The sequence below is a fragment of the Heptranchias perlo genome, chromosome 40 (assembly GCF_035084215.1).
Source record: "Heptranchias perlo isolate sHepPer1 chromosome 40, sHepPer1.hap1, whole genome shotgun sequence".
Lineage (NCBI taxonomy): Eukaryota > Metazoa > Chordata > Chondrichthyes > Hexanchiformes > Hexanchidae > Heptranchias > Heptranchias perlo.
The window spans coordinates 13,691,216-13,718,736 of record NC_090364.1 but is presented as its reverse complement, the minus strand read 5'-3'; the positions used below and the strand labels follow the sequence as shown (position 1 = coordinate 13,718,736).

Genomic DNA, 27,521 nt, shown 5'->3' with positions numbered 1-27,521 from the left:
TGTAGAAAAAAAATTGGTTTATTTAAAAAAAACATATCTTGAAGAAATGGGAACAATCATAGCTCAATAATTGAAGTATTCAAACACAATCTTCAACTACAAGTGAAGGTGGAGACACTTCATTCAAAACGGCTGCTCATGCAGTCAATCTTTCAGGCTGGCATATAATCTCATTACTTTCCATCCAACAATCGAAACCTGTTTTTGGAAGGAGGCACGCTTACATTTATTTTTATTTGGTGATACAAACCAGTTACAATGAGGGGCAGTGTAATAGAATCAAACAACAACGATCTCCCGATCCCCAAAACCTCCTGGATATGGGCAATACAAGTATATTCTAAAAGGAACTCCTATGAAAAGATGAGTTTCCATTCTGGAATGATTTTGTACTGAGACGCACTTTTACTGTGGGTCAAACTCCCTTGAATTGAACCATTGGTTTTAATTACTCTTATTTCCTTGCACTAAAAACAGTACAAATGAGGCACAAGCTTAAATGGAGACAAAGTTACAATTAGCTTCTAATAAATTCCCAATCTATTTAAAAGGAATACTCCAGGATAAGGCCCCATGCTGGCCTCGTTTAAATATTTCAATAACCCTCCACCCCCTGGATAATTTATAAACTCGATCTGCTGAAAGGTCTCTACTGTGGCCCCACCTTAACTGGACCCTTGGTGCTGAAACAGGAGGTGACTTGTCCAAGCTTGGTTGCCAGTGCCTTCAGGATGAGGGACATGCTGGGATCAAATGCACATCATGTTTTAGCACCGAACTTTGGATCTATGACGCAGAGAAACCCTTCCTTCCTCCGGTTCCCTCGTTAAACAAGCTTTTTAACAAGTTAAATATTACATATGGTGAGGGATTAATAAGCCTTAACTCTGCCAAATCCTTCAACCAAGTAGAGCACAAAATAAGAAACCACAATTAACTGTCAGGAAGGCTGTTTCAAGAAACAAACACAGTTTGCTTACAGTGCTTAAAGATGGAGAGATCCAGCCCACACTGAGTCACCTCTGCAACGTGAGGAGTGATGGTTTCCCCAGGGTTAGTTCCCACACTGCACTGAATTTGATTCATTCCTTCAATTCTGGTTTGAAAGATGGGAACTATTTCCAACTGGTTTTGGGGCTGTGTTTTGCAACATCACCCGGCATTGCAACAGGCCAACGCCTGAATCACTTGGACTTAGCACCATCGCTCCTCCTCCCTCATAGGTGCTGACTCATGCTGTGCAAAGGTCATAAGAACTAAAAAAAAGCCCACCAAAGCTCATCAATCTGCTACTCCAACTCTTCCATAATAGCATCCAGCTGCATTTGGAATGTCCCAAGCATTTTTGTACCTACTGCCGTGCAGAATAGTCCATAATGCACTGGAAGCCCTTCAGCACCTCATTTAAGCCACCGTGATTTAGATGTAAGCCTAGACATCAAGTCTTGGAATGCTACTTGACCACTGTGGGTGGGTGAAAAAAGAATCACAGCGAAGTGTGATTCTGCCCCCACTCATCCACACACACACATGCAAACTTCCAGCAGGCATTACTGCATAGCAATCAGGAGTAGGAATACTAGCTGGTTTTCCCAATGTGTTCTGGCCAACTGTAGCACCCTAACCAAGGTTAGTTAATTCAGCACAGACTGGAAATCAACCTGGACTTTGTACAGCTCTGTACTGAAGTATGGTTACCCGCTGAGCCATTGGGGGAAACAGATGTTTTCAAAATACATGCGTCGTGCCACTTCTCAATGAGAATATCTTCTTATTACAAGTGAAAAGTAAAATGCATTTGTAGAACATTGTCAGCTAAACTGTCAGGAATTGTGTTGGAGGATCTGCATGAAAGATAGGTATCAGACAGCTCTCGCCTTATGAACACAGCTTTAGTGTCACTCACAAATAGTATTCAAACATGAAACCCAAAATAAAAATTAAACACCCAATCTTCTGCAAGAGTGAATCATCAGTACGCGGCAGGGCAAGGAGTCATCTGCATCCAGTGCTTAAATGTGAAATACACAGGATTTTGCAGACATGGTAAAAATGCAGTTATCAACACTAACTGACTCACTGAACAATAAATCCCTGGTTGCTGGGGATTGAACTCATAACCAACTAACAGTAGGTCCCACAATTCTTTTTAAAGGCTGCAAATAAACCAATGGATTCTGGACTTGTTCCTGTCCAGAAGGAGATCACTGGGGTTGTTGCTGCAGAAAGTTCTGGTCTTAGTTCCATTCCCAGAAGTACGTTACTTCAATTCCAAAATCACTTTGCTGGGAGAAAAAGAAAATATGCTAGCCACTAAAAAAATTGAACTCATGTGTACCCATCGCCCTCCTCCACATGCTGCCTGAATTGTGCCATCAAATACCATATTCCATACTGTGAAGCAGCAACGTTAAACATCCTATGCAAGGCCACTCCAGTGTCCCCACATTCAGTTGGAACATGAAAGATTCCCCGTAGCCATCCTGGGATCACCTCTTCTTAAAGCCGTACTTTTTCCTTTCGTAGAACAGGTCAGTTTTTGAGCTCCCAAGATTGACAATTTTCGGGCATCCATCTCTCTAGGAGGCAAAAAAAAAGCTATGTTAGCTATGCTGGAAAAAATCATCACCACAATTACTTCAGTAATCAGACAATCTCATTGCCAAATGTGCCATATATGGACCAGATTTGATCCCCAGTCTGTGTTGAGTTAGATACATCAGTTAGGGAAGCAGGTGGGACACTTCAACAAAGCTGGGCTAGGTTAGGAAATTAGGTAGAGCTCCTGTTTCTCATCATCTAATGACTGCTACTAGAAAGTGAAAACTGGGTGGGGACATAAGAAGGCTGTCTGCCAGCATTCTCCAGCTAAGCTCACTCATCACCCCTTGGGCAAGGCACCCGAGGCTGCTGGTGCCTGTACAACTGTACGCTTTTCAAAAGAATAAAGTTTCAAAAACAAAGATAAACTAAAAATTTGTTTCATAGATAAGAATGTATGACTCGAGTGGCCCTTCAGTTAATCAGATCCTAGAATTGGGGACTATTATCTGTAGTTGCATTTCTGATTGGTTGTCACATTCTACCGAAAACATTTTGTGTTTGTATACACACCATGGAAGTTCCACACATCCTGGCTACTACTGAACAGGTAGATCACAACACTATTTGATAGCTACGTTTCATTAGCTTCAGAAGAAAATTCTCTTCCAACTTACATCTTTTTCCTGGATAGTGCACTCTTTGCAGTAATAGGCATCAGATACACCTGGACCACCACAGATCACACAACGACCCTGGTAGGACCCATAGTTACACTCGTCACAGATACGGACTAGTGTGCACGGCCTGACATAGGAGTCACAGATCACACATTTACCATCACCTGAAAAGGAAGTCAATAAATAAATTCAAAAGAAATAACAGCAACACAAATAACAAACATGAATTTATGCAGGACATCCTCAGGACATTTCAAAGCGCTTTATAGCTAATGAATTGCTTTTGTAGTACAATCACTTATGTAGATAAACATGGCAGCCCATTTGCACACAGTAAGGTCCTCCAAACAGCGAATGAGATAAATGATCAGTTTTAGTGATGTTGGTTGAGGGATAAACATTCACCAGGAAACCAGAACTACCTGTTCTTCTTTAAATAGTACCGTGATGCAGGTTGGCATACGGGCAGCAGAGTTTTGGATGAGCTCAAGTTTATGGAAGATGGGAGGCCAGCCAGGATAGCATTGGAATAGCTGAGTCCGGAGGTAACAAAGGCATGGATGAGGGTTTCAGCAGCAGACGAGCTAAGGCAGGGGTGGAGACGGGCGATGTTACAGAGGTGGAAGTAGGTGGTCTTCATGATGGAGAGGATTATGGGGTTGGAAGCTCAGATCATGGACAAATAGGACGCCGAGGTTGCGAACAGTTTGGTTCAGCCTGAGTCAGTGGCCAGGGAGGAGGGATGGAGTTGGTGGCGAGGGAACGGAGTCTGTGGCGGGGGCCGAAGACAATAGCTTTGGTCTTCCCAATGTTTAATTGGAGGAAATTGCGGTTCATCCAAGACTGGATGACTGACAAGCAGTCTGACACAAAGCCAGCGGAGGGCAAGTTCCACTCACCCATTACCCCTGTGGTTGCTGATCTACATTTTAGAATTATCATCCTCGTGTTCAAATCCCTCCACCGACTTGCCTCTCCCTATCTCTAATCTCCTCCAGCCCAACAACTCTGGCCTTGTGCATCCCCCATTCTCTTCGCTCCCCCCCAACCCCACCATTGGCGGCTGTGCCCTCAGCCATCTAGGCCCTAAAGTTCTGGAATTCTGTCCCTAAACCTCTCCAACTCTCCTCCTTAAAACCTACCTCTTTGACCGAGCTTTATCACCCACCCTAGGCTCGGTGTCAATTTTTGTCTGATGACATTCCTGTGAAGCGTCTTGGGATGTTTTCCCACCTTAAAGGGCACTATATAAATGCAAGTTGTTGTTGTCATTGTAGACTACATGCTCAAGTCCTGCAGTGGGGCGTGAACCCAAGGCCTTTTGATCCAGAGGTGAATGCCATCAGTGCGCCAAGCTGACTCTTATAATCAAGGATTTGATGCTGAAAATAGAATTTAAGGTGGAAAACAGATGGAGCTACAGGTCCCATACCTGTATGAATTCTTCTCAGCATGTTTCTATAACACTAGACCAGTGTTGTCCAAATATGTTAGTTGCTCGCCACATGTGGCTAATTGGGAATCCAGATGTGGCTAATTCTATTTCTGATTGGTAAACAAAAACTTAACAATATTCACCATTGTTGGGCATGTGATCTCAATATTTAGTTTTGCACGGTGAAGGCATGCGTACGTTACCATTTTAAAATGTGTGAAAAGGATAAGATGAAACGCAGAGTGCGCGAGTGTTTTACTTCCTTGGTTATTAAACGGTGGTCGATGTTTGTTAAATAAATATACACGTGAAGTATATTTACCGGTATAGTGTGCAAGGCATTTTCTACTAAAATTAGGTTAAAATGTTATCACCATGGCCTCACCTGTGGCTCGTCAGCAATTTCTATTGGACAAAACTGCACTAGGCTATTTATGGAAAGGAAATCTGCTATTTCACTTACTGAGGATGAACACAAAATAGTAAATATTCCGAATGATTACTTCCTCCAAGTATTCACAAGGGAAGACATGAGCAACTTGTGCTCCCCAGTCACAGATAACTAAAGCATAATTAATGACTAATATAAATCAGCTGTAAGTTCTGGACAGGCTTGAAGGGTTCAAAACTAATAAATCGGCAAGGACAGATGGTATTTATCCCAGTGAGTGGCTGTGAGCATATTCGTAAAACACTGAATAATTTTGAGGGAATCACTTGACACTGGGAAGGTACCAGTAGATTGGAAACAGGCTAATGTGGTGCCCATATTCAAAAAGGGGAACAAAACAGACACAAGCAATTACAGACCCATTAGAAACGAAAACAGAAAATGCTGGAAATAATCAGGTCAGTCAACATCTGTGCAGAGAACAGATGAGTCAGCGCTGTGCAGAAGCTTTGTCAGGACTGGAAGAAATTACAGATCAACAACATTTTAAAAAGGAATACAACCAAGGGGAAGGGGAGGAAAAAAAAAATCACACACTCTTGTCTACAATTGGATTAAAAGAAACACAAGAGATAGTCAGATGGCCGAGATGATTTTTACATCAGACGACGGGAAGAAGTATGAAAGAAATAAGAGAAACAAAGATTGTGTGAATAGCTGAGGCAGCGAGAAGTAAATCAGGTCTGAACTGAAACTGGAGAATGTGACAAAACAAGGCGGGGTCCAATAGCCCAAGGAGAAAAGCAAGACAACAAGGGCACAAACTCCTCTGCAACGAGGTATTCTGACGAAAGGTCCTCAATCCAAGTGTCAACCCAGATCCCCCAGTTTCATTCCACATCACCAGCTTCCCCATATCAAAGAAAGTGGATGCTCTCGTTAAGGTCTGAAGTTATTAAAGATGTTTTTAAGGCCAGAGGGCTACAGATTTCTCAGTGGAAAGGTATGGTGCTGTTCCTTGAGCTTGTGTTGAGCTTAACTGGAACAGCATAGAATGCCAAAGACAGAGTGGGAGTTGAACAGGGAAGTAAAGTGGGAGCTCAGGTCACACTTGCAGACAGAATGGAGGCATTCAACAAAGTGACCAGCTCTAAGTATTCGCCAAGGAAGACAGGTATCTGCTTTCTTGAACACCGATGGCCTGTTGCTTGCCACTTCAATTCCCATTCTGACCTCTCCATCTTTGGCCATATAAATTAATTGAACTGAATACCTTCTAGTCATTAAACTCAAAGCTGCAGGGACCCAGGATAAATCTTGGTAACAGATAAGAAATTGGCTTAAGGATAGAAACCAGCAGGTACTTATGCTAGAGTGAGGCGGGGGGGGGGGGGGGGGGGGAGATTTGCATCAGTGACTTGGATTCAGAAACTCAATGCGAAGAAATCAAATTTGCAGATACCACCAATCTAGTAGAGGCAGTGGAATCAAAGGGTGCAGCTCAAACTACAGAATGATCTGGATAAAATATGTACATGGGCAGAAAATGGCAGATGAAATTGAATGTAGACGAGCGTAAAATGCTGCACACAAGGAAAAATGGCCGACATGTATTCCATGAATGGTGTTGAAATAACTGAGTGTGAAATTGAAAGAAACCTAGGATTAGAGAACTGTGTCCAGTTTTGGTTGCCAAGAAACATGCCATTATGACACATCCACTGGGTACCTCTGCAGAGACCTGGGGGAAGAGAGAGGAGGAAGAAAGCTACATTCTATTATTGCCGTGCTGCTCTGAGTTATTGCTCCAAAGCAGCACTCTAAAGGATGATATTCTCCCTCCCAATAGACTACATAACAATTTGTTAAATGCATGTCAGGGCAGTCGAACATTTGAGACCTAATTCCAAAAAGGCAGCATGGCAACTTTAGGAGAAGATATGGTAAATGAAGGGGATAAAATACTTGAAATTCCTCATCATTCTCAGAAACGTCCCTCTTCACCCATCCAATTTTCCTTCTCTTGCACAGTGCTTTGAGACCGAGTGCGCCTCTGCAGCTATCTCCTTTTTCCACATCAAGATTTGCTTCCAAAATCGGGAATAAGACGCCAAACCCTGCCCACTACACTCTCTGGAAACTTCAACACAGCAACTAGCCTAGGGCAAATTTCTTACTGGCTCTGTTGATCTGAAAGACAAAGCAATTCTTATGAAATTTAAAAGGCTGCTAACATTAATGCATTTTTCCCACCCACACTAGCAATGGGAACATAAGTTTTTTTTTATTCGCTCATGGGATGTGGGCGTCGCTGGCGAGGCAGGCATTTATTGCCCATCCCTAATTGCCCTTGAGAAGGTGGTGGTGAGCTGCCTTCTTGAACTACTGCAGTTCGTGTGGTGAAGGTTCTCCCACAGTGCTGTTAGGAAGGGAGTTCCAGGATTTTGACCCAGCGACAACGAAGGAACGGCGATATATTTCCAAGTCGGGATGGTGTGTGACTTGGAGGGGAACGTGCAGGTGATGTTGTTCCCATGTACCTGCTGCTCTGGTCCTTCTAGGTGGTAGAGGTTGTGGGTTTGGGAGGTGCTGTCAAAGAAGCCTTGGCGAGCTGCTGCAGTGCATCCTGTGGATGGTACACACTGCAGCCACTGTGCGCCGGTGGTGAAGGGAGTGAACGTTTAGGGTGGTGGATGGGGCGCCAATCAAGCGGGCTGCTTTGTCCTGGATGGTGTCGAGCTTCTTGAGTGTTGTTGGAGCTGCACTCATCCAGGCAAGTGGAGAGTATCCCATCACACTCCTGACTTGTGCCTTGTAGATGGTGGAAAGGCTTTGGGGAGTCAGGAGGTGAGTCACTCGCCGCAGAATACCCAGCCTCTGACCTGCTCTTGTAGCCACAGTATTTACATGGCTGGTCCAGTTAAGTTTCTGGTCAATGGTGACCCCCAGGATGTTGATGGTGGGGGATTCGGTGATGGTACTGCCATTGAACGTCAATAAAAAAAAACTTATGTTCCCATTGTTAGTGTGGGTGGGAAAAATGCATTAATGTTAGCAGCCTTTTAAATTTCATAAGAATTGCTTTGTCTTTCAGCTCAACCACCTCTCTTGTTGGAGATGGTCATTGCCTGGCACGAATGTTACTTGCCACTTATCAGCCCAAGCCTGGATGTTGTCCAGGTCTTGCTGCATGCTGCCTTGGACTGCTTCATTATTTGAGAGGTTGCGAATGGAACTGAACACTGTGCAATCATCAGCGAACATCCCCATTTCTGACCTTATGATGGAGGGAAGGTCATTGATGAAGCAGCTGAAGATGGTTGGGCCAAGGACACTGCCCTGAGGAACTCTTGCAGCAATACCCTGGGGCTGAGATGATTGGCCTCCAACAACCACTACCATCTTCCTTTGTGCTAGGTATAACTCCAGCCACTGGAGAGTTTTCCCCAATTCCCACTGACTTCAATTCTACTCTGGCTCCTTGGCGCCACACTCGGTCAAATGCTGCCTTGCTGTCAAGGGCAGTCACTCTCACCTCACCTCTGGAATTCAGCTCTTTTGTCCGTGTTTGGACCAAGGCTGTAATGAGGTCTGGAGCAGAGTGGTCCTGTGGAACCCAAACTGAGCATATGTGAGCAGGTTATTGGTGAGTAAGTGTCGCTTGATAGCACTGTCGACGACACCTTCCATCACTTTGCTGATGATTGAGAGTGGACTGATGGGGCGGTAATTGGCCGGATTGGATTTGTCCTGCTTTTTGTGGACAGGACATACCTGGGCAATTTTCCACATAGTCGGGTAGATGCCAGTGTTGTAGCTGTACTGGAACAGCTTGGCTAGAGGCGCAGCTAGTTCTGGAGCACAAGTCTGCAGCACTACAGCCGGGATGTTGTCGGGGCCCATAGCCTTTGCTGTATCCAGTGCACTCAGACGTTTCTTGATATCATGTGGGGTGAATCGAATTGGCTGAAGACCGGCTTCTGTGATGGAGGGGATAGCGGGAGGAGGTCGAGATGGATAAACCACTCGGCACTTCTGGCTGAAGATGGTTGCAAACGCTTCAGCCTCGTCTTTTGCACTCACGTGCTGGACTCCGCCATCATTGAGGATGGGGATGTTTACAGAACCTTCTCCTCCCGTTAGTTGTTTAATTGTCCACCACCATTCACGACTGGATGTGGCAGCACTGCAGAGCACTGATCTGACCAGTTGGTTGTGGAATCGCTTAGCTCTGTCTATAGCATGTTGCTTCCGCTGTTTAGCATGCATGTAGTCCTGAGTTGTAGCTTCACCAGGTTGGCACCTCATTTTTAGGTACACCTGGTGCTGCTCCTGGCATGCTCTTCTACACTCCTCATTGAACTAGGGTTGATCCCCTGGCTTGTTGGTAATGGTAGAGTGAGGAATATGCCGGGCCAGGAGGTTACAGATTGTGCTGGAATAGAATTCTGTTGCTGCTGATGGCCCACAGCGCCTCATGGATGCCCAGTTTTGAGCTGCTAGATCTGTTCTGAATCTGGTGGATTAACAAGAACAGAAAATGGTGGACACTTAGCAAGTCAGTCAGCATCTATGGAGAAAACAGACGAGTTAACCTTTAAGTGTAGACCCATCATTAGTTCGGACAAAGGATCTACATCTAAACGTCAACTCATCTTACTCCACAGAGGCTGACTGCCCTGCTGAGTGTTTCCAGCCTTTTCTGTTTTTGTTTGGGATTTTCAGCATCTGCAGTTTTTAAATTTTTGTTTAGGTTGATTCTAACAGTCGATTATTTTAATCTCAGATCTTTCAATTTCGAGCAAAGTTCACAGAGACTGGAAACCATTCACTCTCATTCAATAACACAAGTCCATTCAGGCAAATTCGAAAGGAGTCCGAAGTAGTGGCTAACTTGCTCCTTGAACTTTCTTCTTTTCTTCCTCTTAAGTTCCAAAAGTGCAGTTCTAAATTGCTCTTCCTGCCATGGGTTCATAGAATCTTATGGCACAGGAGGTGGTCTTTGAAAGAGCTATCCAGTTAGTCCTACTCCCCTGCTCTTTCCCCATAGCCCTGCAAATTTTTCCTTTTCAAGTGTATATCCAATTTCCCATAGAAAGTTACTATTGACTCTGCTTTCACCACCTTTCAGGTTGTACATTCCAGATCATAACAACTCGCTGTGAAATCAAAATAAATCTTGGTTAAATCAAGACACACTCCACCCTCTTGTATTTCTCAGGACCTCAAAACTGTGGCACTCCTTGCAGCCTTCATACTTACTTTCCTCCTCAATCTAGAAACTCTTAAAACCCAATCTCAGTGTCACCTAATCATTACTTGTACCTCATTTTTTCTCCTATTCTTTGCAACCTTGGTGCTGCCTTGCATAGCGGGCCTTGGCCCTTCACTTAGGTTTCTTAATTTTGTTTTGCTGTACTGAGTGCAATAGACGGTGGGTTATATGTGGCTGTGACATTTGTGGAAACCGCTGATCAGATTGACATTCCAGTTTCTAACCTGCCTGACTGGACCACTGCTATTGGGCTTCTGCCTCGGGCTGTTTGCAAGCTGCACAAGCATGCAGGAGCAAGTGTGCTAAAAGAACAGAAAGGACTAGCACTTAGATAACATATTTCACATCTTCAGGATGTCCCAAATTTCTTCAAAGGTAATTCATTGGCTGTGAAGTGTAGTCACTGTTATGTAGGCAAACAAGGGAGTCGATTTCCATACAGCAAGATCCCATGAACAGCAATGAGATGAATGACCAGCTAATAGGTTTATGGTCATGTTGGTTAAGGGGTGAATGTTAATGTCTTTATAATCTTTCTCCCCTTTATTCTATGGATAAGGGGACAAGCAGGTGATCTGCTCCAAAGCCTCTGCTGCTCAGAAATGTTCACAGCTAACCTAGAGTTACTTTTTTTTCCCCTCAGTAGCTGAATATTGGGAGAACACCCTGCTCTTCTTTGAATACTACCATGGGGTCTTTTACTTTGGCCTGAAAGCACAGATGGGACCTTGGTTTAATACCTCATCTGAATAACAGCACCTCCGACAATGTAGCACTCCCCCATTACTGCACTGAAGTGTCAGCCTCGATTATGTATTAAAGTTCTGGACCCACGACTTTCTAACTCAAAGGCAATAGTGCTACCACTGAACAAAGTAGACATTTGGAGTGAGAGGATGCAGGTTTATGCTGGTAATTCTCTACATGGTGAATTCTCAGTCCCAACTGTGTTACCAGGATGACACTGTCTGCAGGTCAGAGCTACTGAGAGAGAAAAAAACTCTAGGTTAGGTGCGAACATTTCTGAGCAGCAGAGACTTTGGTGCAGATCACCTGCTTGCCTCCTTATCCAGAGAATAAAGGGGAGAAAGATTATAAAGACATTAACAGAGATCAAACACTAACAATAGTTTCCTGATGTTCTGAGAGTCAGCTGGACAGTGTTTCTGAAAACATTGATGATAATAAAAAAAACATCAGCTCCTCCACCTAAAGATGAGTGGAATTTTCCATTACTGCATTCCAAGGATTTCCACAGATGGCCCCAGTAAGCAGAGTACTGCTCTTTCAATCACCGGCATCGCTGTTTAAACAGAACACTTCAGAACTCATGGGCACATCCTGCACAGAATTAGAGCTGTGGCAGTTTGTGTTTTTATTTTAAAAAACAAATGTTCCTTTCATTATGAATAAGAGCCAATTCTTCTGAAGAGGCACGTCCCCCTTCCTTGAGTATTTCAAATGAAAGTTAGCCCCAAGATCACGTAGCTTTGTACAAGCCCTCAATCAGAACACTGTGCTAGCAAGGCGGTCTGCTCCCTTGGTGTTAACCTGCTTTTTTTCCTCCTCCAAGGCTCCTAAAGCCTGTAACAGCTTTTTGTGCTTACATTTCTACCTGCCTCATCCGTCACCTACTTCAGCTATTCAGACGTTCTCCGCCTCAGATGCCTTTTATTTCTCTCTCTCCTCCTATGGTCTCACGCAAATATCATTTCTGCCATTTAACTATCTCCTGTTATCCACTTAAGCACTTTAGAGGTCATTCTATTTCTTTGTGCTCATGCGCGAGAGACGGAGACACAGAGTGAGAGTGCACGTATGTCTGCGCGCTCACGTGCATGTGTTTTCCCCTCACTTTTCCCCCTTGTTCTGTTCCTTCTTAAATGCTCTGCATCTGTAATATCCTCTAATTTCAATGAAGGGTCCACACCACACATTAAGTCATCTGTTCTTTCTGTAAGTGCTGCCTGACCTGCTGATTGTTTCCAGCATTTTGTTTTTCAGATTTCCAGCATCCGCAGTCTTCTGCTTTTTCCCTCTACAAGCCTTTTTTTCTTCCCCTCCTCCCATTGCTGCATTGTCAGATGTGTTGCCTTTTGGATGAGAGGTTAAACTGAGGCCCTGCCTGCCCGTTCAGGCGAACATAAAAGAACAAATGGCACTATTCGAAGAGAAGTAGGGGAGTTCGCCTGGTGTCCTGGCCAACATTCCTCCCTCAACCAAAACAACTGAAATGGGTCGTTCATCTCATGATGTTTGTGGGGCCTTGCCGTGTGCAAAGTGGCTGCCACATTTATCTATGTAATAGTTCAAAAAGCAATTCATTAGCTGTGAAGACATGAAAAGCACTATATAAATGCAATTTTTTTTTCTTTCTTCAATATAATCGGCCCTGGAGGGATCAACATCTGACTGCATTTGTGCTCTAATTTCCGTATACCTTATTTTAGTGAGTTGTGCTTCCAGAAATCCGCAATGTGTGCATTATGAAAATCCTCAAAAGTTTAAGAAATTTAAAACCACTGCTTCTCTGTTCAGTGCACAATTAGCACAAACAAGGAACCAGAGAAACTGCTGACTCCACCTATGACCCGCACCACTCAAATTCCACACAATGGTGGTGGTGCACCTGTTGCTCCAAGTCTCTTGTAATGGAATCTCATAAAAGCAAGTGACTCCACCCCAGTAGTGTGCTTCTGGACGTTTCCCTCCCATTTTGAAGTAATTTTCTTCAAATTTAGGCCCTTCACCCGACAAAAAATACCATAAAAGGTGACAGATATGCAAGGAGGCACATGATGATTTGCCCTCCAATTTTCGTTTTGCTTGTAAACTTGCCTCTGCTGTGAACCACTGCTTACAGAGAAAGCTGCGATCAGGGAGGTTAACTACTCCTACATTGAGCAGAAGGTTGCAGCAGACCTGTTCTGCCTCATTTGCCAGGGATTGCTGCATTGAAGTCGCATCTACAATATTTCTTACTCATGTGAAAACACTTGGGTTTGTAGAGCTGTTTTCCCTACACTAGAGAGCATGCGTAATGGTTAACTGCTAGGGGATAAAAAATAAAAACAGTTGATGAATACAGTCAGTGTGAGGGAAAAGATTAAGAGGGATAAGAGAGAGTCAGGAGAACGGGGTGTGGCGGTGCAGTCTCCAAAAATGAAAATGACCTTGAGCTCGACAGGCAGAAAGCTGTATCTGCATCAGTAGTTTGAGAGGTCAGGGGGTTGCAGCACGAGATGGGAGAGGAGCCAATGGTTGATAGAAGATAAAAGGGATGCAGAGGAAACGCTACAGTCTGATCTAACTAAGGTCAGCTCTTTTCTTTTGCATCTTTAAAAAGAGAAAAGCCTGCCTGTATCCTCTGCCCGTGAGACCGTCTTTATAGCCTGGATTCCCATGGTGCAGATACCGTCAGTGCCAGGCAGCCTGCATGCCAACCAATGCTTATTTCTAAAAGGAACATTTACTCAGGGACAGACTCAATCCCCACAGATTTATGTTTCAACAGTGGAATGCAGCCCAGTTTTTCCACAAAGTCAGCCTGAGCTTCAATTGCATCTTTAGAGGAAAATGGTAATCTATCTGGCTGTGGTACAGGAAGCAGTGAATCGAGCTTTCTGTGTAGTAATTAGATGAAGGAACTTGGAAAAATAAGAACATTGCTGGCTTAAATGAAGTTTTGTTTTCATTCACTGAACTCTAGTGACTGTAATACCTCACAAAAAGGTGACTTTTTTGGTCCAATTTTCAATATGTTTCCCTCCCTCTCTGCTCCACACAATAAGGAAACTGGAACACTCAATCACCATCGAATAGTCAAATACAGGTTGCCAGTCTATTTCTTTAAACAATGGGAGGAGGGAGGGAGGGAGGGAGGGAGGGAGGGAGGGAGGAAGAACAAACTTGCAGTTATACAAAAGAACTTAAGAAATAGGAACAGGAGTAGGCCATACGGCCCCTTGAGCCTACTCCGCCATTCAATAAGATTATGGCTGATCCTCGACCTCAACTTCACTTTCCCGCCCGATCCTTATACCCCTTAAAGTCCAAACATCCATTGATCTCAGCCTTGAACATACTCAACGACTGAGCATCCACAGTTCTCTGGGGTAGAGAATTCCAAATATTCACGACTCTGAGTGAAGAAATTTCTCCTAAATGTCCGACCCCTTATCCTGAGACTATGTCCCCTAGTTCTAGACAGCACCTTTCGCATCCTCATGACGTCCCAAAGTGCCTCATAGCCAATAATTACTTTTAAAGTGCAGTAATTGTTGTAATGTAGACAAACGTAAGGTACAACAAACAGCAATAAGATAAAAAAATAATAATCACCTGGTCATTTCAGTGGTGTTGACTGAGGCATAAATTTTGTCCAGGAACCGAAAGAACTGTCCTGTAGTCGAATAGTGCCATGGGATCTTATGTCCATCCGAAAGGACAGGTGGGATCTCAGTTTTAAAAAGTTTCATCTCTCAGCACTGCCCTGAAAATTCAGCCTAGATTACGTGCTCAAGAGTAGAGTTCGAATGCAGACCCTATAAAGGGTTACTCGGATAGTTGGTAAAAAGGAATGTCTCGGTTACTACCGATCATCCACACTAGAGCACTGAACAGGAGAGCCATGCAGAACAGAAGGTTCCATGCTAGGTCCCTGTATTGGATTAGCTGGGGTAGTGGGTGTGGCGCTACAACTGGGATCAATGCTGGGATGGGATAAAAAGAGAAACAAATAAACCAGTCATGGCTCTCGCTCTTAAATCACGATCCAGTGACTTCAACTTAAGTCAGGATTGAGTACCGCTGCAACGGCAGCCGTGGCTCAGTCGGTAGCTCACTCGTTTGAGTCAGAAGACTGTGGGTTCAAGTCCCGCTCCGGTGACTTGAGCACAAAAATCTAGGCTCCACTGCACTACTAAGGGAGTGATGCAATGTCAGAGGTGCCGTCCTTCGGATGAGACATTAAACCGAGGCCCCGTCTGCCCCCTCAGGTGGACGTAGAAGATCCTACGGCAGTATTTCAAAGAGCAGGGGAGTTCTCCCCGGTGTTCTGGCCAATATTTATCCCTCAACTGAGATCACTGAACGGATTAACTGGTCATTATCACATTGCTGTTTGTGGGATCTTGCGGTGTGCAAATTAGCTGCTGCATTTCCTACACTGCAACAGAGACTACACTTCAAAAAAGTAATTAATTGGCTGTAAAACATTTTGGGACATCCTGAGGTTGTGAAAGGGGCTATATAAATACAAGTCTGCCTGTGTTTGTTTCTTTCTTTAATGCCTTCTACAGGCTATCAAAACTCATCATCTAGGCTCACAGTTGAAGAATGTGCACTTGGGCGAGGCACTGGAGAGTGGCCAGTGTGTCCTAGTGGGCGTCAGTGTCTTCGAGAGAGCAAATTAGAGACACAAAAAAAAGAAAGCTTCCATTCAAACTATTTCAGACCTGTGGTTACCCGAGTTTCACTAGTCCTCTTATGTGACAAAGCTCACACTATCGAGTAGTACATGTGCAGAGAATAACTATATAAACACAAGCCAATTCACACAAAACAATCACTAAAGCAGATTAAACCTCATTTCCCCAAACAATTTAAAAAGTGTTGATTCCCTCCATTTAGGCTTGGACCCCTGCCATTCCCCAATTGGACAACCTGATTCCAGATCCTTTCCCATCACCATGGAACCAGTTGCTAACAAGTGTGAGGCAAATGAGGGCGGTCCAGTGTGCCAATTCTTCCGTCTACAGTCACAGAAAGCGCAGGAGGGATCAGGCCATTGTTACCGTTTTCTGTTCAGTATGCAATGAGTGTTTGGGATGGTCTGTCCAGGGAGTATAAGGCTGCTAACACCAGTAAGTCTAGGAGGAAGTTGGATAGGCATTTAGCAAGAAAATCAGTTGAGAGATATAGGGAGTGAATGGTTTATCCTGTTTTTGAACTCTGTGACCAGTCGGATGTACCAAAATGTTCATTTCTGACCCTATCCATTCCTATAAGAAGGAAAATGAGCAGGGACAGGAAAGAAAGGAAACAACAAAAAGAAAAAACTATGAAAGTTTCATGAACAGTTCTTTTACATTCTTGAGAGATTATATTGTAGGTACTGGGAATGTCCTTGGCTGTTTTTTTCTCTAACAGCAGAACAGTGCTGTGAAAATGTGGCAGTAGTTAAATAAAATTACATTTCTGTATAGACCAAATCCACTGTATAAATCAATGCTGTTACTAGGAATTTAGTAAAACTCCAAGCTTGTGGGAAGTGTTCATACGATATCTACCTGAACTGTGAAAAATAGCAGTACAATTAGATTACAGATATTTTCCTTCCAATCTCAGGTTGTATTTTTGAACTCGGGTGAGGCACTGGTGCTTATAGGTCTAGGGCTTTCACCGTTGGTGACAGCAACTGATCATGAATTAAGAGTGCTACACAAGAACCACATGTTTGACTTTTCCTACAGCATATTGGTATCAATCTATAAAATATTAAATATCAAGGCGTCAGTACTGCGCCCACTGGTATTTTTGATATATATTAATGACCTGGACTTGGGTGTGCAGGGCACAATTTCAAAATTTGCAGAGGATACAAAACTTGGAAAGGTAGTGAACAGTGAGGAGGATAGCGATAGACTTCAAGAGGATATAGACAAGCTGGTGGAATGGGCGGACACATGGCAGATGAAATTTGACACAGAGAAGCGTGAAGGATGCATTTTGACAGGAAGAACGAGGATAGGCAATATAAACTAAATGATACAATTCTAAAGGGGGTGCAGGAACAGAGACACCTGGGGGTGTATGTGCACAAATCTTTAAAGGTGGCAGGGCAAGTTGAGAAAGTGGTTAAAAAAGCATATGGGATCCTGGACTTTATAAAGAGAGGCATAGAGTACAAAAGCAAGGAAGTTATTTTGAACCTTTATAAAACACTGGTTCGGCCACAACTGGAGTATTGTGTCCAATTCTGGGCACCGCACTTTAGGAAGGATGTCAAGGCCTTAGAGAGGGTGCAGAAAAGATTTACTAGAATGGCTCCAGGGATGAGGGACTTTAGTTACGTGGATAGACTGGAAAAGATGGGATTGTTCTCCACAGAGCAGAGAAGGTTGAGAAAAATTTGATATGTGTTCAAAATCATGAAGGGTTTAGATAAAGTAAACAAAGGGAAACTGTTCCCATTGGTGGAAGTGTTGAGAACCAGAAGGAACAGGTTTAAGGTGATTGGCAAAAGAACCAAAAGGCAACATGAGGAAAAACTTTTTTTAAAAAACACAGCAAGTAGTTACAATCTGGAATGTGCTGCCTGAAAGGGTGGTGGAAACAGATTCAATCTGTTAAGAACATAAGAAATAGGAGCAGGAGTAGGCCATATGTCCCCTTGAGCCTGCTCCGGCATTCAATAAGATCATGGCTGGTCGTCAAACTTAACTCCACTTTCCCGCCCGATCCCCATATCCCTTGATACGCTTAGAGTCCAAAAATCTATTGATCTGAGTCTTGAATATACTCAATGACTGAGCATCCACAGCCCTCTGGGGTAGAGAATTCCAAAGATTCACCACCCCGAGTGAAGAAATTCCTCTTCTTCTCAGTCCTAAATCACCCACCCCTTATCCTGAGACTACGCCCCCTCGTTCTAGACTCTCCAGCCAGGAGTAACAGCCTCTCCGCACCTACCCTGTCAAGCCCTCAAAAAAGGAACTGGTTAAACACTTTAAGGGAAAAAATTTGCAGGGCTACGGGGAAAGAGCAGGGGAATGGGACTAACTGGATTGCTCTTACAAAGAGCTGGCACGGGCTCGATGGGCCGAATGACCTCCTATGCTGTAACCATTCCATGTACTCCTGTCAACTTTTTGCCATTATAAATGGCTGCTTATGTAAACTTGTCATGCTGGCAACACACCCTTCCCCACTGTGGAGGTGCTGCAGCGCCACCACTGGCAGGAGGGTGTCATTACCAGTTTACACAGACAATTTCCAATATAAATGTGGACATAGGAATTTATAACAGAAATACAAAATCAATGGTAGAATGCATGACTTGCTTCATCTGTGTGCAACACCACAGGAGATTGGCCAGTATATTAAATAAATCCAATGACAATACTGTAATTATCTTCTCTAGTCAGTGACAGCATCAACAAGAATGCTAACCCCTGATCACAATCCAGAGAACCTGACTGGAAAGCATGCATCTGTGTATACTGATAAGGGAGCAGGGAGAAGGAGAGGGTTGTCCCCCACTGTGGTTGATGAACCTGCCAACTGTCAGGATTCAGCTGTGGACAACAATCACTTCAGTGAGGTACCATCCGACTGCCACTACCTGTGGAACTGTACCCTGCCAGTGCAGTCAGATGACATTTTTTCTTTTAGTAAAATGCAATGCAGGATTAGGTTCAAAGAAGAAAGGCTTGCATTTATACGGCACCTTCTCACATTTCTCAGAAACTTCCCGAAGTGCCACACAGTGAATTATTTAGCAGTACAGTCACTGTTACATAGGTGAATGTAGCAGTCGTATGGTGCACAGCAGATTTAATAAAGTTAATCTGTTTTCGGCAGTTTCTGATTGATGGAATTTGGCCAGCACGTCAGGAGAGCACTCTGCTCTTCTACAAATGGTGCCATAAAATAGTCAACATTCACCTAAACAACTGGAACAGGCAGATTGAGCCTCTGATTAACATCTCATTGAAGAACAGCACCTCCAATAGTACACTACTACTGAAGTACTGCACCGAAACATCAGGATAAATTATTTGCTCTAGTCCTGGAGTGGGGATCTAACTCAGAGACGAGAGTGTTGCTAACTCTCAGTACCCAACCCTCACCCCCCCAGCTCATTGGAACAAGGAGAAGGCCATTTAGCTCCTCAAGACGACTCCACCATTTAATTAGATCGTGGCTGATCCGAACCTCCGTATCCCTTGATATCTTTAGCTAACAAAAATCTATCTATCTATCGCAATCATGAAAGGGCCAACTGTTCCAGCGTTCACAGCCTTTTGAGGGAGAAAATTCCAGATGTCTACTACCCTTTGTGTGAAAAGTGCTTCCTGATTTCCCTCCTAAATGGCTTAGCTCTAACTTTATTATGTCCCCTTGTTCTTGATTTCCCCACTAGAGGAAATAGTTTCCCTATATATACCCTTCTGAATCCTTTCAACATTTTAATTACCTCAATCAGATTACCAAACCTTCAATACTCAAGGGAATACAAGCCAATGTCATAATTTAACCCTCTAAGCCTTGGTGTCATTCTGTTGAATCTGCACTGTACCCCCTCGAAGGCCAATATATCCTTCCTGAGGCGCGATGCCCAAAACTGAACACAGTCTCCAGATGGGGTCTGACCAAGGCCCTATACAACTGAAGCATAACTTCGTCCCCTTTGTAACCCACCCCTCGAGATAAAGGCCAATGTTTCATTAGCCTTTTTAATTGTTTTTTGTACCTGTCTACTGGTTTAAACGATGTGTACTTGGACTCCCAAACCTCTTTGCTCCTTTACAGTTCCTAGTCTCTCACCATTTAGAGAGACTCTAAATATTGCTCAATATCTATCGCCTTATTTCTTCCCCGAAGAATACTCCTATTTATCTTTCTTAGGTCCAAAGTGGATGACCTCACACTTGCCCACATTAAACTCCACTAATTAAATGACATGGCCCTGATTGCAAAAAGGTGGTAGGCAGGCCAACCAGGGCTGAAAGGAACCAATACTGAAGCCTCATGAAACGGCTAAAAAAAAGTCAAGAAAAATGACAAATAAGCAAGCTGTCCCACAGAGTTTGAAGTGCTGGTAGTAAATAAGCAACCATCGTCCCGTGCTCCAACGGTGCTTTTTTTTAAAAAAAAGACATTAAAACAGTGCAACCCTGGTCATAATTTTTCCTCCTGAAAAATAGAAAGGGACTTGATAAATACTTCAAAAAATTAATTAAAGCCAGAGATTCAGCCAGAGCTACAACTCACCGTGGAAAAAAAGACAAGCTCAGCAAAGTCAGCTCTTTGCAGCTCCAGTTAAAACGACGTGCGTACATTATACAAATGTAATTAACACCGTAAACAAAGAACTATTGCAATAAACAACCTTTATAGGACTCTTCATTAAAACAGAGAAGGTTAAGAAGAGATCTGACTGAGGTGCTAAAAAATCTGGAATGGTTTTGATAAAGTAAATCAGGAAAATTTATTTCCATTGCTTGGTGAGTCTGTATTGAGGCATAAATTTAAAATCATCTAAAAGAATGACGCTACTTAAAAAATAGATTTGAGTGAAAGCTCCCAAGTTGCTTTACCTGGATGGAAGAGAAAGGGAAAGAAAGAAGGTGACAGAAATTGAGCAATATTAGGAAGAGTTGGGAGAGGTGACTGAAGGACGATTGAGTGGGTAGGTTTTGAAGAAGTTTTTGAAGGTGGTGAAAGATGTAACAAAGTGGAGGGGTTTAGGAAGAGAATTCCAGAGTGCTGGGGCCTAACGGCTGTAGGCACTGTCACCAATGGTACAGCGGAAGGAAGGCCATGGGGGATGTACAGCCGACCAGCAATGGATGAGCAGAGTAAATCAAGGAGGATACAGAAATCAGGTGGAGCAAAGCCATGGGAGGGGAGAAAAAAAAAGTTTGTAAACAAGGATGAGAATTTTGATGTCATTGTGCAGGAGCATAGAGAGCCAATGGATGGTGAGCAAAGGGGAGAAAGGTGAGCAGGGCTTGGTGTGGGCAGTAAAGCTCCGGATTACTTGGCGTTTGTAAAAGGCAGAACTCAAGAAGCTAGCAAGCAAAGTGCTGAAAAAGGCAAAGACTTAGAGGAGAGTTTCAGCCAGCCACACTTGGTTGTAGGTGGGGGGGGGGGGGGGGGGGGGCGGTGGGGTGGAGAAGATCACGAAGGTTATAACACTGAGGTAGAAATAGGTAGTCTTGGTAATGGCTCTCTTCCTGTAACTGTTTCTTGCCACGTCCCAATTCTTTTGGTGCTGTACTGTCCATCTTTGTTTGTATTGACTCCCCCCCTCTCTCATTATATCGGGGGTGTGGTGGGGTGCAAGAAGAGGGAACAGGAACAGAGGACAAGAAAATCAAGTCACTAAGGGGCACTAAGTGGTTGGCTTTGGGTTAGGAAAATTGTGCATCCACAGTGACCTCAAACAGTCAACGACAGGAGCTCTGAGAACAAAATACAAGGCTGAAGCTGGTAAGGATGACAGGGTTATGGGGCAGCTCGGAGAATGAAGGTTTGCAAACCAAATTTCCTAAAATGGCAGGAGCAGAAGACTCAAGAGAGAATTAAAAGAGGGGACACTTAAAACTGTCATGGTGTTCAAAGGCATTCTGTCCTGTTTTTTTTAAACAGAGAGAATGGGAAATTTGAGAGTTAATTAAAGACATTATGTATCTGAGAGTGTTTAAGTGTTTCTTTGATTGTAAAATTTGAGCCAGTCACTAAAAAGCAACATATCAGCACATTTCACTCCCTAACATCACGTTGGAAACTTTCCCACACCCCACAGACCTATGCCACATTCAAAAATCTACATATCGCACATTTTTCTAAAAGGGATATAGACCAATAATGAGACTTTATGTGGCTGTTTTCTATACCTCCCTTCCCTTTAATGCACAGTAAAACCTCACATTTTAGAACAAACTGAACTGTTACAGCTCAATAGTTGGGTCACCAATGGCTGTAATAAACTTTCCAGCAGGCTTATGCCAGATCAGGGACCTTGAACACTGAGCTGTGCCTTGTGCTTTAATCAGCACTTTGTCCTCTACTGCAGCTTGAAAAATACTCATTAGAACCATAAAGATCCAGTGACCCAGTTGCCAACTCTTCTAATTAGGAGAAAATATGCAGAGAAGTAACAGACTGCAAAAGAGATGGTTACGAAAATAATCAAGGCACAAAAATACTTACATTTCTCACACAATCGCCCAATAGCTGTAAAATAAAAAAAAGAACTCAAGTCAGATGAGGATTGATGCTTTGCAATAAAGTTTTTTTTGAGATACAAGCTGTGTTAGTGAAATGCACCAGAGACACTTTCTAACGTACGGGCACAGGTTCAGCCAGACAACCGGGGGTGCTGGGGGAGTAGAGAAAGAACGATTTCTGCTATTCACTTATTTACAGCATTACTAGTGAACAGTGGGAATTTTCCACTGGGTGAGGAGACCTATTTGCATTTCACACTCTCTTGAAACAGCATGATAGCACAGCATTCTGGAGTATTAACAGACCATATCTAACAGCAGCAGAATGAGGCTTTAACCAATGAACTTTTGCATACTAGGTGCCACTCTCAACTACATAACTGAATAGACACAAGGCACTCCCCAAGAGGGAAAGGAAAAAAAAAGTTCAGACAGAGCGACCCATATGAGGCTGTCCTTCAAAAGGTCCCAGGGGCCAGTTCAGAACAGAGCTGATGACAATATGGGAGCAAGATGGTACTTCAGGGAAGGAAAGGAATTGAAAATAGCAGGAATTTTAGTTTCAGAAACAAGCCAGAGTGGCATGGGTAGGGACATGGAGTCAGGCCAGCTGTTGAGCTCTCAGGAAAACAGCAGTTACCTTCAGGTGAGCTTCTGGTTCCTTAACCTTGTTCGATAACATACAGCCTTAAAACTTAGCACTTTCCAATGCAGACTGAATATAGTCTGACACATTTTCCACAATAATTCTGCAGCTCATCACGTGCTCACCATAACCACATAGCAGTCAGCATTCTGCAGTTATAGAACACAGACACAGCAGTTATATTACCAGCAACCTGCAGACAAACCCAGGTTATCATGTAGAACTGTTTAAAATATGTTGTATACCAGTGGTAGGACACAGCTTCATGAGACCACAGTTGAAGTACTGTGTTCATTTTTGGGCTCCACACTACAGGAGACAAGAGAGAGGGTAAGTGCAGATTCACTAGGATGCTGCCTGGTATAAAGAAATACATATACGAAGAAAGATTTGAAAAGCTGGGCTTGTTTTCAATAGAACAGAGGAGATTGAGGGGTAATTTGATTGAGGTGTTTAAATTTGTGATGGGATGGAGCAGAGTAGATAGAACTGTTTCCACTAATTAAATCCCTTCATGACCTTGCCCCTCCCTATCTCTGTTACTTCTTCCAGCCCTACAATCCCCAGACCCCTCTATTCCTGACTCTTGCACAGCCCCTTCCCTATGCCCCATTAGCAGTTGTGCCTTCAGCTGTCTATTCCCCGGTTTCTGGAATTCCCTGCTTCTCCATCCCTAATTCCTTAAAACCCATCTCTTGGAACTAGCTTTTAGTTTCCCCTCTTAATATCTCCTTCTTTGGCTTGATATCCATTTTTCGTCTGATTATGCCTCCGTGAAACACCTGCGATGTTTCTCTACATTAAAAAGGCACTATATAAATGCAAGTTGTTGTTACTGTTGATTTAGGGGTCAAGAATAAGGGGACATAAATACAAGATTAAATGCAAAAGATTTAGGACAGAGAGCGGAATAAACTTAAAGAAGAGGGATGTGAGGCTGTGGAATTCACTGCCAAGCTTAGTGATTGAAGCAGCGACCAAGCCAACATTTGAGAATAAGTTAGACAAGTGCTGAAGGAAAGGAGAATAAACAGATATGGGAACAGAGCTGGCATGGGGGATGAAAACTATTGCTTACAGGGAAAGAAGTTAGTGGAGACTTGGCACTTTCCAGCGAGAGAAAAAAACCTGGAGGAAAAGTGCATCTCCTGAAACCCCACTTGTTTGCCTCCTTGCACAAGCTCGAGCAGCCCCGAGAAAAGGTCTTGGCCAACGAATGGTCTTTGATATTTAAGCACACCAGGGTTAATTTACCGACTAAGCTACTACCTGATAGCCTTTCAAAAAGGAAAAGGACCTTTTATGATAATGTCAAAATGAACAGGTGTGTCCAAATTGTAGCCCAAGCCCTGGCAATCCAGCCCCTGAAGCCCAAGCAACTATGGCCTATTTGTGCTTACATATCTTATTCATTGATTTGTCCTGTTTGAATTTCACGGCTGTTCTTAGCATTGTCGCATTGGTGAATAAATCCAAAATCAGAACATCGAGATCCGTTACTTTCACCGACTTGACATCTATGCAAATTAATGGAAACGCTGGCCTAGATTTTCCTGGACCGGTGACCTACACTGTGAATTTAGCCGCCTGGCACGTGACCTCGAGAAGCTCCTCCATATTTTCTTGCATTACTAATTAGAATACGGTGCAGTGAAAATGGCAGCAAATCGGAAGTGGCGCGGACATTTGTTCCCAATATATAAACAGGGTGCCAACGTAAAGTCAAGACTGGCATTTGTGCAAAACTGAAATTGGCACTCATCAAAAGCGCTCTCACCAGGCAGGTCTCCTCTCAGTGGAATCGGTCAGGCCCGCTTCCGTTTGGACAACATTGTTAAAGTGTCGTGAACTTGAGTACGGAGATTCCAAGGGTGTGCTGAGCCTGATCTCCAGCCTCAGAACTGCTCATGTTTAATCGTGCAAGTAATAAAAAAAGATCAGCTATAAATCAGGCCACAAGTGTCATCAGCGGTGTGAAAACCAGCGATAATCCAGCAAAATTGTGATCGCTGTTGTTTATAGTGGGTGGGGTGGGGGGGTGCTTAGCTATGAAAATTTGCTTCCAATTGATTTCGGCAAGTCGAGTGGTGCAAAAGACCGAGGAAAACGTGGAGCGCCGTAACTGATGGCGTAAGTCACTTACTCCATAATTTCCTCTTTCTTTTGCACTATTCAAGGCTCTTGATGACGTAGATGCACCACTATAATGGCGCAAGTCCCCAGGAAAATCTGAGCCACTGATTTAAACTTGATACGTAGCCCCTGAAGCGCCACTGTTTACACCTATGCGGCGAAAGACAGAAACCTTGGACACCCCTGAACTAGAGAATGATAGTGATACAAGAGTTGTGAATTGGGACAAAACTGATCACAATTTTCGACAGAGGCTAATTCCAGTACTTATATACTCAACAAAAACACTAACTTCTGTTATTTTTAGAGCCATAAATAAAATACTGATGAATTCTAATGATGGTTACAGCTAAAACAGTAACTTTCCTTTCAGATGTTGATGAGCATTTCCAGCATTCTCTCTGTTTTATTGCCAACATTTAATATTTTTCTTTCTACATAGAATTTACAGCACAGAAACAGGCCACTCAGCCCAAATGGTCTACGCTGCCGTTTATGCCCCATAAATTATTTTCTACATTCGCCCCCCCCCCCCCATATGGTTTTAGAGCTACTACTTTAAATGGTGCAGCAGAACAATCTCTTAACGCCACTGTCCCCTGCACCATAACCCAGAAGCACACATTCATGGTGTGTCTCATCCCAAGAAAAATGTGATGGCAGCGACGACTCAGCCAAGAGTCAAAGGAGTAGCCCAAGAGCGGCTGTGGGCTCAGACACTGCTTTAGACCCACAGAAGTTGTGGGTGGTTATAAGTCATTAATTTATTTTCTTTGACATAAAATATATCAGTAAATTAAATGATAGCAACATAAGACTATTAACATTGGGAATAGGAGATGACCATTCAATCCCTCAAGCCTGCTCAGCCATTCATTTAGATCACGGCTGATCTGCACCTCAACTCCATTTTCCCACATCCCTTGATACCTTTACTTGACCAAAATCTATCTATCTGTCTAAGTCTTGAAAGCTCCAGTTGTTCTGGCATCCACAGCCTTTTGGGGGGGGGAGTTCCAGATTTCTACTTAGTGTCATCTGAGAACTTGGATACACAACTCACTATTCCTTCATCCAAGTTATTAATAACTAGGGTGAAAAGTTGAGGCCCAACAGATCCCTGGGAAACACTACTTGTCACACACATCCTGCTAATCAGAGTATCCACCCTTTACCCCCATTCTCTGAGTCCTACCTCCCAACCAATTTCCAATTCCAAGTCAAAAGGCTACCTCAAATTCTTTTGCGCTCTCAGTTTTGCCAATAACCTCTTATGTGGAACCTTAATGAATGCCTTCTGGAAGTCCATATAGATAACATCCATAGATGCTCCCTTATCAACCTTATTAGGTGATGTCCTCAAAAAATTCAACTAGATTAGTCAGACATGACTTGCCCATAACAAAGCCACATTGGCTCTCTGATCAGCTCATACTTGTTGAAGTGCTCAGTTACTATCCCTAATGACTCTAGTAGCTCGCCCACAACTGACGTTAAATTGACAGATCTGTAGTCTTCTTAAATGATGGAGTGACATTAGCAATTTTCCAATCTAACGACACAATTCTCAAATCAAGAAAGCTTTGAAAGATTACGACTAACGTATACCGGTACGCTTGAGGCCTTCCGCGACAGGTGGGCAATGTTGGGACTGGAGGGCACAGCAGATACTGATAATATTGTGATTTAAATTGCTAATTGATCCATGAAGATGACATGGGTCACCCCAGCACATCAAATTTACACCTGGCATCCTCCCGTTTATTAAAAAAAACTTTTAAAAAAGACTAATGTACAGATAGATACTTACAGAAATGTAGTGGGTATCTACCTTACACTTCCTGTCAACTGTAGTGCTTCCACCAGTGGGAGGGGTTGTAATTAGTATGATAAGTTTACATAGGCAGTTTTCATTATAAATGTGGAGAGAGGAATCTAAAAGTAAAAATGCAACGTGTGACTATAAAATTACACCTGCACACCCTGGTCCAATTATTTCCCCCCCCCCCCTCACACACCCACCACGCTTCAACTCCACTTCACTTGAAGACTGAACTTAACTCCTTGTGTGCAGGGCAACTTCACACGTGCAAAAAAAAACTGGCCTCAGTCAAGCGCCAAACCGGGTTGAGTGGGGAAGGGATTATGGATCGCTTTGGGGAGATGCATGTGGGGCCCTCCTGGTGATTCCCGTGGGATCGGCCATGAAGGCCCCCCCCCCCCCTCTCTGGTTGAGTATTATCCCAGTCAAGAACTTCCACACGCTTCTCCCAGCCCAGCACAAAGGGCAGCTTCCACAGCGTTCGGTGTTTCTCCCCTCCCCGACCCCGCTGCTGCCGGCGGGTTTTCTCTCGCTCGCTCCCGCTCACTCACTCACCCACTCCGGCCTGTTTCCGACAGAAAATCAAGTCAGGATGATGCTTCGCCATCACGACTCCAACCGCCACCAGCAGCCGGAAGCAC

General features: G+C 43.6%; 1 protein-coding gene across 1 annotated transcript; it reads right to left on the bottom strand.

The window, feature by feature from the left end:
- On the bottom strand, positions 1-27,521 carry phf5a (PHD finger protein 5A). Its single transcript, XM_067974641.1, has 4 exons — positions 27,436-27,521; positions 22,263-22,286; positions 3,219-3,385; positions 1-2,579 (listed from the first exon to the last, which is right to left on the bottom strand). Exons 1-4 carry the CDS (start codon positions 27,485-27,487, stop codon positions 2,490-2,492), a joined length of 333 nt encoding a protein of 110 aa, XP_067830742.1. The 5' UTR covers positions 27,488-27,521; the 3' UTR covers positions 1-2,489.